Source organism: Pleurodeles waltl, chromosome 9 (assembly GCF_031143425.1).
Source record: "Pleurodeles waltl isolate 20211129_DDA chromosome 9, aPleWal1.hap1.20221129, whole genome shotgun sequence".
NCBI lineage: Eukaryota > Metazoa > Chordata > Amphibia > Caudata > Salamandridae > Pleurodeles > Pleurodeles waltl.
In genome coordinates, this window is record NC_090448.1 from 784872690 (window position 1) to 784890379 (window position 17690).

The 17690-nt window shown below is 44.3% G+C and overlaps 1 protein-coding gene across 11 annotated transcripts in view; it reads right to left on the reverse strand.

The window, feature by feature from the left end:
• NRXN2 (neurexin 2) overlaps positions 1 to 17690 on the reverse strand; it is a 1698261-nt gene that overhangs the window by 699476 nt on the left and 981095 nt on the right. For 8 of the 11 annotated variants that reach the window (XM_069207988.1, XM_069207998.1, XM_069207997.1 and 5 more), the window contains one exon: positions 11789 to 11815. The exons of the other annotated variants lie outside the window; for them this stretch is intronic. In XM_069207988.1, the coding sequence (XP_069064089.1) occupies positions 11789 to 11815 (27 nt within the window). The remainder of the gene's footprint in view (positions 1 to 11788; positions 11816 to 17690) is intronic. 11 annotated transcript variants of the gene reach the window in all.

The following is a 17690-nucleotide window of genomic DNA, read 5'->3' on the forward strand; positions in this document are numbered from 1 at the left end:
GCTGGTAGAGGCACATCAGGGAACTTCACATCTCAGCTGAGCCATTATCACATATTCTTATGACGATACAGGAAAAAAGGCAAGAAAGTATTTTATCTTGCACAAACCTTTCAATTAATAAACCTATTTGATTTCCCAAGAAATCGGGGAATGACATGAGTAACTAAATTAACTTTAGAGTCACTGGGTAAGGGCAGTGTGGGTCACATAAAATGCTTTAAAGATCGATTGCTAGTAGCAAAGGGTTTAGTATAAAATGTAGAAGGGTGGGCCACATGGATGCTTTATTGCAATGGACTGATGTAACATGGGTGGACGCTAAACAGATATGGCTGAACATAAGGAATTCCCAATCTAAGTTAAAGTGCAATGAACAGCATTATGTTGGAGGAAAAGTACATGGAGGAATGGGGAAACCATTTCCTATAGCCCCCTGGCCCCAAGTAATCTTAGGATCTCTACGAACTATTTGCTTAATCTCAGGCCCTTTCACATTAATCAAAGAATGCATCCCAGAGAGTCCTTAGCAAGGAAGCTCGGGACACCACAGCCTCATGCAGGATCAGGAGGCCAATTTGAAAGTCTCTCTCAGAGAGCACTGAACACGTGGACATTTTTCCTGCAGAATCTGGGAGATCAAAGCATGTCTTCAAGGAGCCTTGGAGACTTAAATTCCCCACTGAAAAGAAAGCACTTTTGAATTTCTCGTTTTATTGTTTGGGGCGTGCTTCTGTCAATCCTGTTAGAAAAATAAGATAAATAAAACTCTAGGTTGCCATGACAGCTCCACTGTTTTCTTCTGATGTACGAAAAAAGCGAATAGAAAACAAGCCCTGTGCCAGGCATCAGGGTTTAGTGATTCGTAGGCGGGTGTAAATAGGACGACACAATTCAGGATACATCCTTAATAGTGCCTGTAAATGCTGGTAAGTGAAAAAGGCAATAGCACTTCGCATACATTGGATGAGCTCTCGGGTAGTAAAAGGACATTTGTAATCTGAATTGCCAACGATCAGTGTCATAAAAAAAAAGTCTGTGGGTCATTTATTATTTCTAATCGCGTTCCGACTGTGCTTGGAGTGCAGCTGCCAGTCTGGCACACTCTGCAGGCAACTGCACTCTCTAGTTTCATTGGCGCCGCGAAATGCCCAACGGGTCACAGGAGGCACATTGCCCAGTGGCAGGAGGGGGGGTGTGACGTTCATGGCATCTTCGAGGTTTCACTGCTGCAGAAACTGGCTAACATTTGTTTACCTGGGTGATTTGGGAGGGAGGTACTGCGCGACACCTTCACTAACACAGCACGTAGTTTGTTGCCGGGCATTGACTGGGTAAGGACAATCGCCATTCCAGCCACGGAGCCACCCGTGGAAAATGCGCCATATTGCACCGGTGGTCCCATAGGATCCTATGAGCCGCGAGCCGGAACAGCTACTGTCGGCTTCAAGAAGGCATTCTCCTCCCGCCCCTCCCCACCTCACCGCACCTGAGCAGTAGCCTGCACTATTCGAAGAATACTCGCAAGGTGGCAGCAGAGGGCAGGATTTGGGGATTCGAAAAGGCGCCATCATGGATCGAAGACGCTTCAATGCTGCCAAGTTCCTGTGGACCGCTTTGGTAACAATTAGGTCGCAGGTATCACTTGAAAAAACACAGTTTTTATATAAAGCAAGGAAAAAACTCGCAGGGATGACTTCTTTCAAGCCATGTTTATATAAAAATATTTTGAGTCTAAATTGTACTTAAATACATCGGGTTCGATTATCCAAATGCCGCTATGGTTCCGGAAGTTATACATCTCACACCTCTGATGACAGCACAGTCTTGACTCCTAGTACCACCCTTGGCCTGTAACTTGTTTGCTGTCAAATGCTCGGGAAAGCTATAGGGCAGTGGGACCTGGGTAGCTACACCTGGCGCTGACCTGGCAGAAGGGCACTGTTTTAAAATAGCATATGGCTTAAAACACGTACTGCTGCGCTCCTTGTGTATCCAGCAGTTTTCAGGCAACTTTAAAAATGTCAAGATAACTCTGGTTATTAATGTTCCTGGTGGAGAGAGATCTTTGTCTAGTGCAGTTGTGATTCATCCTACCATGGCATAGAGGCTTATTATGCCTGCTGCAAAGAACGTGTACCATGCAGATCACAGAACTGAGTAAGAGTGAACTATGTGCGGCCACAGCTATAAAAAAACACGAAATGCGTGTCACAGAGGGGCTATGGAGAGATGAAAGGCACAGTTGGAGGGTGGTAGTGAGGGAATGCGTGAAGAAGGAAGCTAGTGGAGGGCACCAAAATAGGCCATAGCAGAAGGTGCGACCAGTGATAAAGCCAGCCCTGGGGAAATGCTTGACAGTGGAAAGTACTGAAAGTAAACTGTCTTTCAGAGCACTGCTTACTTTTTGTTCCTGCCAGAGCTTCATGGCCCCTGAGACCTGGGGAAACAAAGACACTGCCAAGAATTTATGGCGAGTAGACCAGTTGCATGTTTTACATTGTATGTTGGGTGCTCATAGACCCAAGGGAAAGGATGACACCGATACCATGCAGGGGCTATTTATTATAATGAAAGCCTGGGACCATTAGTGGCCAAACATCATAGGCAGAAACATGTTGACAATAGAAATTGTGTAGGGCCATTATCCACAGACACCGGACTCTTGCTTTTTTTTATTCATACAATGAACACCCGCTATTGAAGGGATATCTGTTTTTTTTTAATTCGAATTGACCACAAATTAAAATAAAATTGTCAAAGTCTTCCATGGAACATTTGTTGAGCCCATCTTGGCTTTTAGGCACCAAGATTAGGCCTGATGATGAAGCATGCCTAATAGAATGGGTGAGGGTTCTTTATAAAAACTAAATATGTTTTCTGTGGGTTGCATTCCTTTCTGTATCCCTCAAGACCAATAAACAACATTGCTGAACATAGGTTGTACTATACCTTGTTGTGATAACTATTCAGATCCAGGAGGCTGTATGCTATATTATGAAATTCTCTCTCCTATTCCTAGCCATACTACAACTGTTGGTGACCAGTAGTAGGTGTTTTGTTGCTTCTAAATTCCTGGCAACCCAAAATAATACAGGATCTCTAGTATCGAGCCAGATTTGAAGCAAACAACAACAATGTCCACATCAGTGGCATTCCTCATCTATTACTTTCTTGGGGATAATAATGAGCTGCAGAGTTGGTGTGAATGCATGCAGAAGTGTGGCCCACAGGATCTGTCAGTCAAAGCTTCCCTCAACAAAAGAAGCAGAATCTACTCTGCATGGGAGAAGCCCTTCTGGGTAGAAGGTCTAGTTGATATGTTGTGAAGGCAGCAGTCACTATCACCCAAGAGCGAATCTTTGGGTTGTTGTATGGACCTAGGCGTTACGATTACATGATGAATGGAGTGGTGATGTGTTTTAAGCATGTGCATGCATTTACACGTGCAGCACCAACGTGATTTAACATATGAGGTCCGAGCTCTTTAATTCAGTGAATCTAGGGCTGCAATAGGAAGTATGATGTTTTATGTATGCAAAAAGGGTGTACTGTCAAGTGGTGAGGATTGACTTAGGAGTTTTATTCTTGAGGATACACTTGTTCTTGTATCGGAGCTTATCTCTAAGATCAAGGGTCTGATATCCCATGCAGTAAGGTATGGCATTTCTTATCATGAAGAAGTGTGTGGGTTTAGGACTCCGGGTTTTGATGCAAAAGGGTAGAGTTCTATTATCAAAGTATCTTCTGTCGCGACCTTGAGTGGTGTGAGAGTACAGGTTCAGATGAGTGTGAGTTTAAGGGTGGGCACAGTTCTGAGATCAGATTTAAGTAGTTGTTTTTTATGCGTGGTTCTGCCTCCAGCATTAAGGGCTCTGGGACAAAACTTCTTAATATAGTGCAACTGGTCATGGACTTGGAGGAGCCCCCACGTTCTGGCAATACAAGTGAAATGGATAACACACTTCCACTGTAGGGCTTATAGCTGGATTCTGATTGAACCTCTAGGCCAGCAGACCGCTGTCATCTCCTGTGTCGCGAGACAGATCATGTGACCAGAGTGGTTGCTGTGGCTCCCTGATAGCAAATCCTTGCAGGCGTGACCAGTGCGCATGAGAATTGCTGCTGCTCAGAATGCACAGCTTGTAAACCTGAGCCAGAATCAAACCCTCGCGGGAGGAGTTGCCAGCCAGCTCGCTATTCCTTTCTGCACTCAAGCTTTCCTTTGTGGTGTTTTTAATTTAATTTCTTTTCACAGATGACTATCTCGCAATTGGATAAGATATGCTACCAGTGACTAAGACTGCGTTCCTTTGGATCTCCATAGAGTGCAGACTCTTACCACCAGGGTCGGCCCTAGGTAAATGGCCGAATTCGAGAAACAACTCAATTTAAATACAAAGGGAAAAATGGAGAAGGCATTAAATGTCTGGTTGTCGTGGGGTGCCCGTAGCTACCAGGCAGTCTATGGTCGCCATTGATTGGATAATTCGCCTGGTGGCTTGTCACTCATTATTACACTGGTCACAGAAGATAAGGCCCATCATCAAGGAAGAGATTCTAGTGATCACTTATTCAGACTTTGATAACCTAAGCCCACTGGAATGAGAACTTATGAACAGTTCAAGGTCACAGGTCACCAGAGCAGAAGCAGGTCTGAGGCACACCATGGTGCTGGGCAGCACAAACCCATCTGTTACTTCAATGTAGGGCAAGCACGTGCTCTCAAACTCTCTGTTACTGAAATGCAGGACTGGCACATGCTTTCAAAATCCCTATTAGAGAAATGCAGAATAGGCAAGTGCTCTCAAAATCTCTATTACAGAATGCAGGACCGGCACGTGCTCTCAAACTCCCTGTTAGTGAAATGCAGGTCTAGCACGTCCTCTCAAACTATCTATTAGAGAAATGCAGGAATGGCACGTGCTCTCAAACTACCTATTACAGAATGCAGGACCGGCACGTGCTCTCAAACTCCTTGTTAGTGAAATGCAGGTCTAGCACGTCGTCTCAAACTATCTATTAGAGAAAAGTAGGAATGGCACGTGCTCTCAAACTCTATTCTTGAAACTCAGGACTGACACGCTCTCAAGATCTTTGTTAGTAAAATGCAGGACTGGCACGTGCTCTCAAACTCTCTATTAATGAAAAACAGGGCAGGCATGTTCTCTCAAACTATCAGTGAAAAGCAGGGCATGCACATGTTTTCAGACTCTGTTAGTTAAATGCTGGGCTCGCAAGTGCGCTTAAACTCACTATTAGTGAAATGCAGAAAAAGCACGAGCTTTCAAACTCTCTGTTAGTGAAACATAGGGCATGCACATGCACCCAAATTCTCTAGTAGTGAACTGCAGCACAGTCACGTGATCTGCAACTCACTACTAGTGAAATGCAGGACTGGCATGTACTCTCAAAGAATCAATGAGAGAAATGCAGGGAAGATGCATGCTCTCAAACTCTGTTCATGAAATGCAGGACAGACACATGCTCCCAAACTCTCTAGTAGTAAAACGCAGGGTGGACATGAGCTCTCAAACTCTCTATTGCTGAAGAGCAGGGCAGACACGTGATCCCAAACGCTAATAGTGAAATGCATGGCGGGCACTTGCTCTCAAACTCTGTTTGTGAAATGCAGGACAGGCACGTGTCTTCAAACATTATATTAGTGAAATGCTAGGCTGTCGCTCTACTACCATATTAGTGACATTTCTGGGAGGCACATAATCTCAAACTCTATTAGTGAAAAATAGGGCTGGCACGTGCTCTCAACTCTCCATTAGTAAAATGCATGGCTGGCACGTGCTCTCAAACTCTCTAATAGTGCACTACAGGATGGAAATGTGCTCCTAAGCACTACCAGTGAAGTGCAAAGCAGGCACGTACTCTCAAACTGCCTATTGTTGAAATGAAGGTAATCCGTGTGGTCTCTAATTCTCTGTGAACGAAATGCGTAGCAGACACAGGCTCCCTAACTGCGTTAGTGAAATGCAGGTAAGGCAAGCGCTCTCAAACTCTCTATTAGTGAAATGCTGGGCTGGCACGTGCTCTCAAACACTATTCGTGAAATAGAGGGAAGGAAGGTGCTCCTAGGCTCCTTGTCACTGAAATGCATGCCTGGCTAGTGCTCTCAAACTCTCTATTAGTTAAATGCAGGACTGAAGTGTGTTTTCAAGCTCTATTAGCAGGGCACAAGTCGGGTGTACACGCGGGTACACAGCGTCCTCCCAGTATTTTCACAGGCTGGACGCCGTCCTTCCTGCAAGAAGTGGGCCACATTGAAATACGCTGACCTTGTCCCGGTGTCATTTCAGGCACCCAGACACAATATGCAGTGCTTGCACCTTGTCTGCTTTCCTTTTCCAGTAGCAATGTGGAGGCTGTGAGGGAACTTTCATGTTTCATCTCAGCCCATAACAAAGGCTGAATATAAAGGGCCAGCAGGCCTCCTTTTGTTCCACTTATTGTGAGTGGGAGCTATCTGAGCCTCACACCTATATGCAAATGCAGGGGAGGGGAAACAAAGGCACCCAGCTTGTTGTTATCCCTTCACAAATACTTAAGAGATGCATCTTTTTTATGTTGTTCAATCCCTGTGTATAAGAGATTTTCATGCACTGTAAAAATGTGAGATTTGTTGGTCTGTTCCAGTATTTGCACAAATAACAATTTAAATACCATTATTTATTTTTATTTATTTTACAGGACCACTCATCCTACTGCAGGGTGTCAAAGTGCTTTACATCACTTGTTCACATTATACATTGGCAATAAAACCTATAAATGTGTAAATCAATGTACAAAATGTGTTACGTAAGACAGTGAGGGTTACAAGGTGTAGTAGTCAAATGTCCTTCACAGCTTGATATATTAGAAGACTTCCCATACATGAACAGCAAGTAACAAAATGATCTCTGTGTTAAAATCAGCAACTCACTTACCTAGCAACATATAATAAAAATCTGTCATTTGCAGTTACATGATGTGCTTTAAAACAGGCAAATCAACCATCTATGCTACTTTGATTCAAAATTGGGATTAGAGGAAAAAACTGTTTTCTCCAGCAAATGCATTACCCCCAAAAGTTATCTTACCATTATTATTATTCCCTGAGATTTACTAGCCCCACAAACATCTCTGCAGCAGGTGTCTTAACCCCATAACATATTTTAAGATGTAGACTTTGCAACAAATTAAGCAGAACAGATGTACTGCCACCTATCTCCTTATTTCCAATCTCTTTGTGGCAAGGTTTTCAAAAAATAAATGTGTAAGTTGAGGCCCAGATTTTACATTGGGTTGTGTCACTTTTTTGGCACACGCCCTATGCAAATTCTCATTTTGTGAATATTTCAATGAGCTCAAATGTAACCATGGTAGATCTGCTAAACCTGTGTGAGGTCTTAAGATTTGAATCACTTCATGTGATGTCACTTCTTGTGAGGTCATGGGTTGTGATGGCACTTCCTCTGCTGCTACATGCAATGCCATGTGCTGTAATGTCACGTACTGTGAAGTTATGTGTCATGATGTCACTTGCATACTGCCTAACTTGGTTAGTCCCCCAACTTATGTTTTTTAGGACTTGTGCCCTGTCTATTAGTGAAATACAGAGCAGGTACATGTTCTCAAACTCTCTAGGAGTTAAGTCCAGGACAGATATGCTTCCAAACTCTAATAAAGAAATACAGGACAGGCACAAGATCTCAAACTCTCTGTTGGTGAAATGCATAGCTGGCATGTGCTTCCAAACTTTGTTACTGAAATGTAGGCCATACAAGTGCTCTCAAAGCCCGTGTTAGTAAAATGCCATACAGATGCGTTTTCTTAAGCTATTAGCGAGATGCAGTGCGGCAAGTGCCCTCAAAGACTCCATTACTGAACTGCAGGGCAGGGACATGCTCCCAAACATTATTAATGAAATACAGGTCTCTGTATTGTTTGTGAAATGGAGGGCTGGCGTGTACTCCCAATCCACCTATTAATAAAGTACACAGCTGATGTATGATTGGAGCACTGCCTACTTACTTTAGGCAGTAATTAATGCAGCTTGCCTATGGTCAATCACACCAAATGGGAGGTTTTAGATATTCAATAATAGGCCTTGTTCAAGAAGATGTCTGATCGGACATATCGAAGCTCAGTGACCACTCGAGAAACTGTCAAGTCTTCCAATCATCTGACATACAATGGTACCAATCTAGAAACAATCTGAGTTTCATCGCACTAAATTAAGGATTTACACTCTCATATGAAAAAATGAGTAAATAAGTGTCAGACGTTATGGTATTGGTGTTGTTGGCACCGAAGAGTTGAAGCCAATGTTTAATTTGAGCCTATCATTTCAGGTGCTCGGCACCTGTACTTAATTCTCAACACCAGCACTAATGACAGTCCACCACATGGTGCCGGTGTCTGTCGAATTTTGAGATGAACACAAAAACAGTGTTTAATAAACATATATACATTAAATAGGTATAATACATGCTCCAAATTAAAAAGTATAGCTTTGGGGCCTGGAACAGTCTGAACTGTTACACTGGTTGGAGTGTGATGGTTAGTAGTTGTGTTGGTACTGTCGTTTGCATGGCTGGCTCGGGCAATGGGTGGAGCAAGCTGCTTCAGCTACCTGAGAAGGGCCCTGGCACTTACATTTTTACTACTTAAGCAATGGTTAAAGCTATCTGTAGTTGACAAGGTAATAGTTGTGGTGACTTGTCCGGCAGAAGGTTCAGTGCCCTGCAGGCTGCATATTCCTTCAGATGGGTTTATTTATGAATGTCTATCTTCGCTCTATCTTGGAATCAGCATGCATTGATGAAACAACTTCTGGAAATGATCCTACCCTGGTTTCAAAATGGGCAATCGGCCAAGCAGCAGAAAAAAAGCTGACTCACAGCATAAATACAGCTCAGAAATAAGCACTGCCAAGCTGCTAAACTCTAACCCTAAAAGCACAGCATTGGTCAGTTACATCAAAGAGTACTCTAAGGTCAGGTGAGTGACTGAGCGGGCCTAGCTGGTGACTGCAACTGTAATCATACACAATTTCTGATTGGCCCTTACAAAAGAATTTTCTGTTTGGATTGCTCTAGCAGCAAGGAAGCATTAGAGATGTCTGAAGGGTGTGCTCCACCTATGTATAGATGTTGGACTGCCACTCTCCGATCTATGCATGCATGTACCAGTGGCAGCCGAAAAAAAATACCTGTCCTGCTGACTGCCACCTCGCTCCTCTTCTCTCTGGCTCCTAGTGGTGTCCCAGCAGTCCCTAAGACACCAGCACAGGCTCCCCACCAATCCTGGCACTGCTCTCATGCCACACCAGGATTGGTTTGAGTGGCTTGGTCTTCCACTCAGACAGTGCATGGGAGTCTGTGCCGTCTCTCCAACTCGGCTGTGTAACACAGCTGGGTTGGAGAAACCTAAGTGCGCATGTCAGTTTGGTCGGCCTAAAACGGCTGCCCAAACTGACATGCACACTTTTAAGTGCACTAGACTCCTCCTGAGCTCCTCCCATGTCCCCGCCACACCCCTTCCTGCACATGCTGGCTCAGCCAGCACCTGAAAAATGAAATTATAATAAATTATAATTTTATTTTTGAGCTGGTGGCTCTTAGCCAATGGGGCAATGCTCCTCCGCCATTGTGGAACCTCCGTCGCTGGCATGTACTGGTATTTATGTAATGTAGGTAGAGGAACAGAGTGCTCTACATTGGGTGGGCAGGGCATTTGGAGATCTTCTTAGTTTCAGTGGGGATTTATACCTTTGAGTTACATAATTATTTCTCATATATTTTCATTGTATGCCAAGCGAGACTGAGTGATCTGCCAAGGATTACGGGATTTTCAGTCTAGCACAAAGGTTGGTTTTCAAACATAAATCCTTAGGTTGCACCTCTGCACCTTAGTTTAATTGGTAGCGCGAGACGTGTCTTAATTACACCCCAGTCATAAAGCATTAGCTTACCTTCTTGCTATAGTTGGATTTGGTTGTAATTCTCATTGCATGGTCCAGAGCGTCTTCTTCATGGCTGGCAGTCTCTCATTGCCTAAACGAGTAATGGCTTATCTTACAGACATCTCTGGCTCCAGGGCCCCTGTTCCCATCCCTCTAGCATTACATTGTTTAGCGTGGCCCTCTCCCTCGCCGGGGGAGACAGGAATTCTGTCTTCTTAATCAGTACCTACATTGGATTTTAACTGTAGCAAACTTTGTGAAAACCAAAACAGGCTGTGTTATAAGATCGGCCAGAAGCTGATAATGTTTCAAGTGTCAAACTCTCCATGTAAGGGGGAGTTTAGATTTTAGGAGGACCTTTGACTATAAAGGAGAATTGTAATTGCGTTTGTGAATGTTCACACCCGTCCTCGGAAATATGTGAGGCTTCAAAGGAACAAGGTTTCCTCTTAACTTGTTCCAGACTCCGAGTCACATAGTGGTCACAGTCCTACACGTCGAAGGTTTAGTCCCACACTTTCACGGATTAGGTGGTCCTCTCTCAACTTTCCATTAGATTTGCATCTTTCTAAATACTTTCCTCTCAGATTATAAATGCAACTTCCAGTGCATGAATTCACAGTATCCTCCAAATCTTGATTTTAGTGAATGGGGGGTCATCCTGCTACAAATCACTGGCTGCTGGAACCCCCAAAATGACAGTTGAGCAATGGGACTGCTACAATTACAACTGTAGTTCAATTCGTATTTTCTGATTCTTTTTCGTTATTTTCCTGCAAAACGCTACATCTGGATACACGTTCCACGACTTACTACCTCAAGTTCAGGAAACTGCTCAAAACGTTGCTTTTCTAATCCCTCTCCTTTCCTTCTGAGCAGGTACAGGAATACTGCCATTGAGTTCTGCAGAAGCGCGTCTACCACCCCACCTCAGGCTGACACAATTGCACATCTATCTTATTGTATTTACCGCATGCTGCTGCAAGTTAGTACCACAGAATAGAAAGCATTCAATGAACACAGTCTCACTCTAGCCCCTCTGAGAATTTCCCATATCCGAGGTCCCTCAAACCGTGCATATCCTGGCTATGTTCTTGAAGGCAGGGAGCTCACTTTTTCAAATGGTATCGTGTTCCCAGTAGGACACATTGATTGCCCCGTAATGGTTAGGGGATACTGCTGCTCCTTAGACCACTGCCTTGACTCTAGCAGTCAGAGGAGCCGGGGAAGCACCTGTAGCAGGTGCCCTCACTCTGCCTCTGCCTACCGGCACTGAAACATTAGTACACAAGCAGGGTGCAAGAATCACCACACCAAGATGGAGAAGCACTGCTTGTATATCCTGCAGTAAGACACTGTCCCACCGCTCCACTGTGCCCCATGTAGGCATCTTGATTTGATGCTTAAAGGGGGGGGGGGGGGGAGACCAGCCCTATCCAAACTCGGCCTGCTTTCACAAAAGATATGAGATCAACTCTTCAGACCTTCGCCAGAACGGATGTAGGCGTGGGCACCCATCTCTGGGGGTACGCAGGTGAGGAGCAAAGTGTTTGTACATACAAGCATGTGGCCCCTGCATTTGTGCCTCCTGATGTCCCTGAGTTAGAGACCCTGTATGTTCATCCTCTGAGCCTGGAAACCAGTTTTAATTCTTCGAGAAGCAATGCTTCAAAGAAACCATGACCTACGAAGAAGCAGCAGATATCTTCGAGCTCGGATTAGAGTAAAAACAGCTACAGTGAAAATCCATTGGTGTAAACAGAAAAACGTTGTGAGAAGGAACCAACATTGCACAATACAGGAGAAATGAAAAAATTAGAAATTCACACTTACTCGGACTGCAGCCTATCCGGATACACTCTGGTCGGGGAGAGAAAGAGAAGCCACATTTTACATCCTTCAAGGAAACGTCTGCAGACAACCAACAAAGCTATAGCCCACCTTCCGGGGACCAACACGTGTCAAGGTGGCCATGTCACAACCTGTCGGCTGACTAGATAGCAAGGACTACATAAATGAGACAGGCTGATTGTCAATAAATACCTATCTTCCTATAAAACATGTCTAGACATTAGTGCCCTCCTAAATGATCCCATCTGCTAGGCACTATCCTCTTGCAAGCAGTAGTGTCTGGCTATACCTGCCACTTGTGGGGCCTTGTCCCACCATACCTGTCCTCTCTTTAGATCCTGTCTGGGGATGCATGTCATCCCCCAATGTAATGTCCGACGTTAGGTGTTGTTCTTTGAGAACCCTGACTGCGACAACTATACCTACGGTCTTCTTGTTGGACAGTATTACACCGTTGAGAACCTCTTCTGATACAACTGCTGAATATTACTGTCCCCTTAAAGATACTTTACTTCAATAGTTGGCCTCCTGAGAGTTTCACCCTTTCAAAACTTGTGTGAGAACCTGTTCAAAATAACTGCCCATCCATGTGATCCTCTCTGTCGGTCACAGCTCCCCTACAAGGACTGGCTGGGCAATAAATACTATATATATTGGCAGACTATCTCACAATAACTACCCTTCCTTGATAGATGACCTGGTGATACCCTTCAGTGAGAGCCTGACTTGCAATAACTCCTTTTCTTGATTTCTCGTGATATCCTTTCTACCTGATATTAACCTCTTGCAAGAGATACTACATGGCTTTAAAAGCTCTACTTTCAGTTACTTCAAGTTCTAGCCTTATGTAAGACCTTGCATGGATACAACTAATCTTACAAATCTCTTAGAGAGTGATGTCTCCCTTTTTGAATATATATCCTTGTCGAAGCCATAACTTTTCATTACATTGCATGCTGTGATTTAACCCCCCAATTCATGATTTATTAAGCGCCTCTGACTAATCTTTTAACGTCATCCTGATTAGGAGTGTGCAAAGTTTTTTTCCTGCAAATTGCCAATACTTCTTGTGAGTATTGTGATTACTCTCCATAACCCGCAAAGTTTTCTGCTTGTGGAATTCACATTATAATTGCGCCTTCAGTGCCTCTTTTGTGTTGCAGAGAAAAACACATCAGCAACATCCATCCAAGTTCAAAGTTGAGAGATAAATGACTTTAGACTTAAACCATGAAAAAACAGCGCATACATTTTCAGTGCCAACAAGCGCTTGAGAGGAAATATTGCCTGGCAGGTAGGCCAACGATCAAGTTCGACTTGAACGTTTTCCTGTGTAATAAAAAATTTACACACCCCAAATTCCGGATCAAAATAACTGGCTTTATTCACAGAACCTATTTTTGTAAACCCTGTGTGAAGTAACAGTGTAGATACTGAAAGGTACCCTTCCTGCCTCTGTCTTGGAAGTTATCAAGGGGTAAATGTTCATAAAACTTCATAATGTAAATGACAGATAAAAACTGATTCCTGGTGGGTTTTCTCACTTATCGATAGCTCTAGATAATGACTTTCAGTATTTTTGGAACTAGATTACATCATAGATTTATTCGACATTGTTATTTCTCTCCCTATAACATGCAAAGGATGCTTTGTCCCTAGGTTCTCCAAAGCAAGGTCTTTGAGATTGATGGATTAACTATCCTATTCCTAGCCTGCCCTTTGACATGGCCACCTTGCAAGTCACAGCCACTTAGCCTGCTGTGGGGGTCCCATGAGACTCTGAGCATAGCCCCTCGCTCGTGCACCAGGGATGCCACTTGAACATGCTTACTGTGACCCCGTCACAGAGCGCAAGGGGTTGTGACCAGGTGTCCCCACCGCTGAGGCACATAGACGACGCCCTGTGGAACGCAAACACTCTGTCGCACGGCCCTTTGGGAGGTCACCCCTTAAACATCCCTTAAACTCAGGCTCAACCATCGGCTGAGGGTTGTGGATGGGTTACCCGAATAATCTTACCAATGCTGGTGTAGCCAAGAGGTCTTCCCAGGCCAGGTGAATCTAAAACTCTTAACTGAACAAAACTGGCAAAGATTCATTAACTGTGCAAGTGTAGCTTGGTGCTCCTACATGTGCATATGTCTCCCGGGTTCTTAACCACAAAAGAAATTTAACGTCTCTTTGTATGTCCTGAGAGGGCTCTAAAATGTGCTGGTGTGACTAAGCGGGTGTACCTCTGCAGTTGTTTCCGAGGAGCGTAACATGTGCAGGTAGTCCAGGGGGGTCTTTCCAAACAGATGTAGACACGGCTGCCTGCCTATGCAGAAGAGCATGTAGGACCGAGGCACCATATCTGAGCAGGTGTAGATGACTGGTCTTGATTTCAAAGGCGTACTTCAGGTGGGCTTTCAGTGCATTTGGTGCTAAAGGGATATACCTGCACAGGTTTACCTGAGAGGCCTTACCTGCACCGGTGTAACTAGGTCGGTTTCTGTGCATTTGGTGCTAAAGGGATATACCTGCACAGGTTTACCTGAGAGGTCTTACCTGCACAGGTGTAACGACGTGGGGTTTCTGTGCATTTGGTGTTAGAGGGTTATACCTGCACAGGTTTAACTCAGAGGCCTTACCTGCACAGTTGTAACTACTAGGGGTATCTCTGCATTTGGTGCTAAAGGGTTATACCTGCACAGGTTTAACTGAGAGGCCTTACCTGCACAGGTGTAACTACGTGGGTTTCTGTGCATTTGATATTAAAGGGTTATACTGTTACAGGTTTTACTGAGCTGCTTTACCCGCACAGGTGTAACTACCTGGTGTTTCTGTGCATTTGATGTTAAAGGGCTATACCTGTACCGATTTAAATGAGAGGCCTTACCTGCACAGGTGTAACTAAGTGAGATTTCTGTGCATTTGGTGTTAAAAGGGCTATACTTGCACAGGTATAACTAAGAGGGCTAACCTGCACTATTGTAACTAAGTGGAGGTTCTGTGCATTTAGTGTTAAAGTGGTGTACCTCCACAGGTTTAACTGAGAGACCTTACCTGTACAGGTGTAACTACGTGGCATTTCTGTGCATTTATATTTAAAGGGTTATACCTGCACAGGTTTAACTGAGAGACCTTACCTGCACAGGTGTACCTATGTGGGGTTTATGTGCATTTGGTGCTAAATGCCTATACCTGTACAGGTTTAACTGAGAGGCCTTCCCTGCACAGGTGTAACTACGTGGGATTTCTGTGCATTTGGTGTTAGAAGTTTACACCTGCACAGGTTTAACTGAGAGGCCTTTCCTGAACAGGTGTAGCGACATGGGGTTTCTGTGCGTATGGTGTTAAAGGGCTATACCTGCACAAGTTTAACTGAGAAGCCTTACCTGCACAGGTGTAACTATGTGGGGTTTCTGTGCATTTTGTGTTGAAAGGGTTGTACCTGCACAGGTTTAACTGAGAGGCCTTATCTTCACAAGTGTAACTACGTGGTATTTCTGTGCATTTAGTGTTAAAGTGGTGTACCTGCACAAGTTTAACAGAGAAGACTTACCTGCACAGTTCTACCTACGTGGAGTTTCTGTGCCTTTGGTGCTAAATGACTATACCTTTATTGGTTTAACCGGGAGGTCTTACCTGCACAGATGTAACTATGTGGGGTTTCTGTGCATTTTGTGTTGAAAGGGTTATACCTGTACAGGTTTAACTGAGAGGTATACCTGCACAGGTGTAACTACATGGGGTTTGTGTACATTTTGTGTTAAAGGGTTATACTGTTACAGGTTTTACTGAGAGGCCTTCCCTGCACAGGTGTAACTATGTGGGATTTCTGTGCATTTGGTGTTAGAAGGTTATACCTGCACAGGTTTAACAGAGAGGCCTTTCCTGCACGGGTGTAGCTACATGGGGTTACTGCGTTCATGTTGTTAAAGGGCTATACCTGCACAAGTTTAACTGAGAAGCCTTACCTGCACAGGTGTAACTACGTGGGATTTCTGTGCATTTGGTGTTGAAAGAATTATACCTGCACAGGTTTAACTGAGAGGGCTAACCTGCACAGTTGTAACTAAGTGGGGTTTCTGTGCATTTCGTGTGAAAGTGGTGTACCTGCACAGGTTTAACTGAGAGGACTTACCTGCACAGTTGTACCTACGTGGGGTTTCTGTGCATTTGGTGCTAAATGCCTATACCTTTATAGGTTTAACTGAGAGGTCTTACCTGCACAGGTGTAACTACGTGGGGTTTCTGTGCATTTTGTGTTGAAAGGGTTATACCTGTACAGGTTTACTGAGAGGTCTTACCTGCACAGGTGTAACTACATGGGGTTTCTGTGCATTTTGTGTTAAAGCATTATACCGTTTACAGGTTTAACTGACAGGTCTTACTCGCACAGGTGTAACTATGTGGTGTTTCTGTGCATTTGATGTTAATGGGTTATACCGTTACAGGTTTCACAGAGAGGCCTTCCCTGCACAGGTGTAACTACGTGGGGTTTCTGTGCATTTGGTGTTAGAAGGTTATACCTGCACAGGTTTAACTGAGAGACCTTACCTGCACAGGTGTAACTACGTGGGGTTTCTGTGCATTTTGTGTTGAAAGGGTTATACCTGTACAGGTTTACTGAGAGGTCTTACCTGCACAGGTGTAACTACATGGGGTTTCTGTGCATTTTGTGTTAAAGCATTATACCGTTTACAGGTATAACTGACAGGTCTTACTCGCACAGGTGTAACTATGTGGTGTTTCTGTGCATTTGATGTTAATGGGTTATACCGTTACAGGTTTCACAGAGAGGCCTTCCCTGCACAGGTGTAACTACGTGGGATTTCTGTGCATTTGGTGTTAAAAGGATTATACCAGCACAGGTTTATCTGCGAGGTCCTACCTGCACAGGTGTAACTAAGTGGGGTTTCTGTGCATTTATACTTAAAGTGGTGTACCTGCACAGGTTTAACAGAGAGGACTCACCTGCACAGTTGTACCTATGTGGGGTTTCTGTGCATTTTGTGTTGAAAGGGTTATACCTGCACTGGTTTCACTGAGAAGTCTTCCCTGCACAGGTATAACTAAGTGGGGTGTCTGTGCATTTGGTGTTAAAGGTCTATACCTGTACAGGTTCAACTGAGAGGTCTTACCTCCACAGGGTTAACTACGTGGGGTTTCTGTGCACTTGGTGCTAAAGGCCTATACCTGTCAGGTTTAAATGAGGGGTCTTTCCTGCACAGGTGTAACTACGTGGGGTTTCTGTGCATTTGATGTTAAACGTTTTATACCTGTACCGGTTTAACTGAGAGGTCTTACCTGCACAGGTGTAACTACATGGGGTTTCTGTGCATTTGATGTTAAAGGGTTATACCGTTACAGGTTTCACTGAGAGGCCTTCCCTGCACAGGTGTAACTACATGGGGTTTCTGTGCATTGATGTTAAAGGGTTATACCGTTACAGGTTTCACTGAGAGGCCTTCCCTGCACAGGTGTAACTACATGGGGTTTCTGTGCATTTAGTGTTAAAGGGTTATACCTGCACTGGTTTAATGGAGAGGTCTTACCTGCACAGGTGTAACTAACCGTGTTATTTCTGCACTTGGTAGTAAAGGGCCTTTACCTGTGTAGGTGTTGCTCAGAGTGCCTTATCAACGCAAGTGTACTTATGGGACCCTAAATCGCAAATGCTGAGAAGGGTTCTTAGTAATGGTTCTTACTCATATAAGCACTGCTAAGAGTTCTTACCCCTGGGGTAGCAATTAAGAGGCCTTGTCTGTACAAGTGAAGCTTAAGTATCTTGCTAGTGCAGAGGTAGGTCAGTGGTCTCGTCTTTACAGATGTAGCCTGTGTGCCCGTGTGGGCAGCTAAAATCTCTTATTCACAGTTGCAGTAGCGGATTCTTAGCTGT